Genomic DNA, 2,389 nt, shown 5'->3' with positions numbered 1-2,389 from the left:
TCCTCCTCCTCCTCCTCCTCCTCCTCCTCCTCCTCTCCACAAACCCTACTCCCTTCTAGCCCTGATTTTGTCCCCTAGTTGGGTGATGAAACGTCTGCCACAAAACCACCCAGCTCAGAGAGCACCAAGGACCCCCCCCAAATAAATAATAATAAATATTAAAGCACTCACTGCGGGATGGGTGGCAAATAAATTGGATAGCTAGATCAATAAACCGAAGGTGTGTTTCCAGTCGATTTCTCTTCGCGCACGTGGGGCGTTTCTTTCGGAGTTCGAAGGAGCTGCACCCACCAGTCTGGTTTGGGGGGGACCCTGTTCCTTCTCTCAATGCTTCTTCCTTCCTTTCTTCCTTCCAACCAGGGAGGGGCCTACGTGGTGAAACTCTTTGAAGAATATGCCACGGGGCCGGCCGTGATCGCCGTGGTGTTTCTGGAATCCATCGCCGTGGCTTGGTTCTACGGTGAGTTCCCATATGCCCGTCGTTGTGGGGAGGGGAGGGAAAGATGGTTTAGAAAGGATGACTTCTTCCTTGGGGTGGCAAGGCTCTGGTGGCCCCCCCATCTCTCCCCCCTAGAAGAAGAAGGCACCAAGGCAGTCCCAAAGATGCTTTTTTCCCAAGAGGCAGTTGGACTTTCTTATTTCTCTTTGAAGACGTTTTGCTTCTTGGAAGCAGCAGCAGCCAACACAGCTAACACAATCCTGGGTTGCATAAACAGGCGTAGAATCAAGATCACGCAAAGTATTAGTACCGCTTTAGAAAACCCTAGTAAGGCCACGCCTGGAATACGGCAGCCGATTTTGGTCACCGTATCACAAAAAAGATGTTGAGCATTTGGAAAAAGTTCAGAGAAGAGCAACTAAGAGGATCCAAGGCCTGGAGACTAAAACATACGAAGAACGGCTGCGGGACTTGGGCTTGGCTAGTCTAAAGAAAAGAAGAAATAGGGGAGACAGGATAGCAGTGTTTCAGTATTTGAGGGGCTGCCATCAAAGCACCAGAGGGCAGGATGAGAAACAACGGTTGGAAACTGATCAAAGACAGAAGCAACCTGGAATTAAGGAGAAACCTCCTGACAGTGAGGACAATTAACCAGTGGAATAGCTTGCCTCCAGACGTTGTGGGCGCTCCATCACTGGAGGTTTTTAAGAAGAGACTAGACAGTAACTTGTCTGAGATGGTATAGGTCCTCCTGCTTGAACAGGAGGCTGGACTAGAAGACCCCCAAAGTCCCTTCCAGCTCTATTCTATTCTATTCATCCAAGAAGCTTCTTCAGCTCTGACTGGATGGTAGGGAACAGGAGGATGTATACTCCTTGCTGACAGTTAGTCATTTGCCTTCTTTTAGAGAGTCGTTGAGGCCACTTGGAGTTTGACCTGTGTCCTCGGGGTCACCTGAGCGGTGCAAATGGGTGTGGAAGTTTCAGAGTTCCAAGAAGGCTCCACACTCATTTGCACCACTCAGGTGACCCTGAGGACACAGGTGGCCTCAATGACTCTCTAGAAGGATGCAAATGACCAGCTGACTGCAAGGAGTATAAATCCTTCCATTCCCCTTGAAGACGTTTCCCTTCTCATCCAAGAAGCATCTTCGGCTCTGATTGGATGGTATGGAATGGAAGGATTTATACTCCTTGCAGACAGCCGGTCATTTGCATTCTTTTAGAGAGTCATTGAGGCCACCTGGAGGTTTTATCTGTGTCCTCGGGGTCACCTGAGTGGTGCAAATGGGTGTGGAGTTCGTTTCAGCAGTTCCAAGAAGGCTCCACGCCCATTTGAACCGCTCAGTTGACCCTGAGGACACAGGTCAGCCTCCAAGTGGCCTCAAGGACTCTCTAAAAGGATGCAAATGACCGGCTGTCTGCAAGGAGTATAAATCCTCCCATTCCCCACCATCCAGTCAGAGCCGAAGAAGCTTCTGGGATGAGAAGCGAAACGTCTTCAAAGGAAAAACCAGACAGTGCAGTTGTCTCTTGAAAAAGCAGCTTTGGGATAACGATTACTTGGAGGACGGTGCACCTCCAAAGATGTTGAGCCAAGGCAGTCTAGATGTGGTGGACTTCCATAAGGACAAGGAATTCACGAGATCTTTATATTTGGAAGCCCGCTTTTTCTCATTCCTTATGACAGGGGTAGGCCACCTTGGCTCTTTTATGACTTCAATTCCCAGAATTCCTGAGCCAGCATGGGGGAACTTTGGCCCCTTCATGACTTGTGGACTTCAACTCCCAGAATTCCTGAGCCAGCATGAGGGAACTATGGCCCCCTTCATGACTGGTGGACTTCAACTCCCAGAATTCCTGAGCCAGCATGGGGGAAACTTTGGCCCCCTCATGACTGGTGGACTTCAACTCCCAGAATTCCTGAGCCAGCATGGGGGAACTATGGCCC

At 49.9% G+C, this 2,389-nt stretch overlaps 1 protein-coding gene across 1 annotated transcript in view; it reads left to right on the top strand.

The window, feature by feature from the left end:
• Positions 1-460, top strand: part of LOC107300968 (sodium-dependent serotonin transporter-like) — a gene marked incomplete at both ends in the record, with an annotated part of 4,542 nt that extends 4,082 nt beyond the window's left edge. The window contains one exon of the mRNA XM_015830247.1: positions 361-460. Coding sequence (XP_015685733.1) covers positions 361-460 — 100 coding nt within the window. The remainder of the gene's footprint in view (positions 1-360) is intronic.
• Positions 461-2,389: the final 1,929 nt, after the last annotated feature.

The sequence above is a fragment of the Protobothrops mucrosquamatus genome, unplaced genomic scaffold (assembly GCF_001527695.2).
Source record: "Protobothrops mucrosquamatus isolate PMUCROS unplaced genomic scaffold, P.Mucros_1.0 scaffold9379, whole genome shotgun sequence".
Taxonomy (NCBI): Eukaryota; Metazoa; Chordata; class Lepidosauria; order Squamata; family Viperidae; genus Protobothrops; species Protobothrops mucrosquamatus.
Note: the sequence above shows the minus strand (reverse complement) of the source record. Positions and strands in the feature narration are given on the sequence as shown.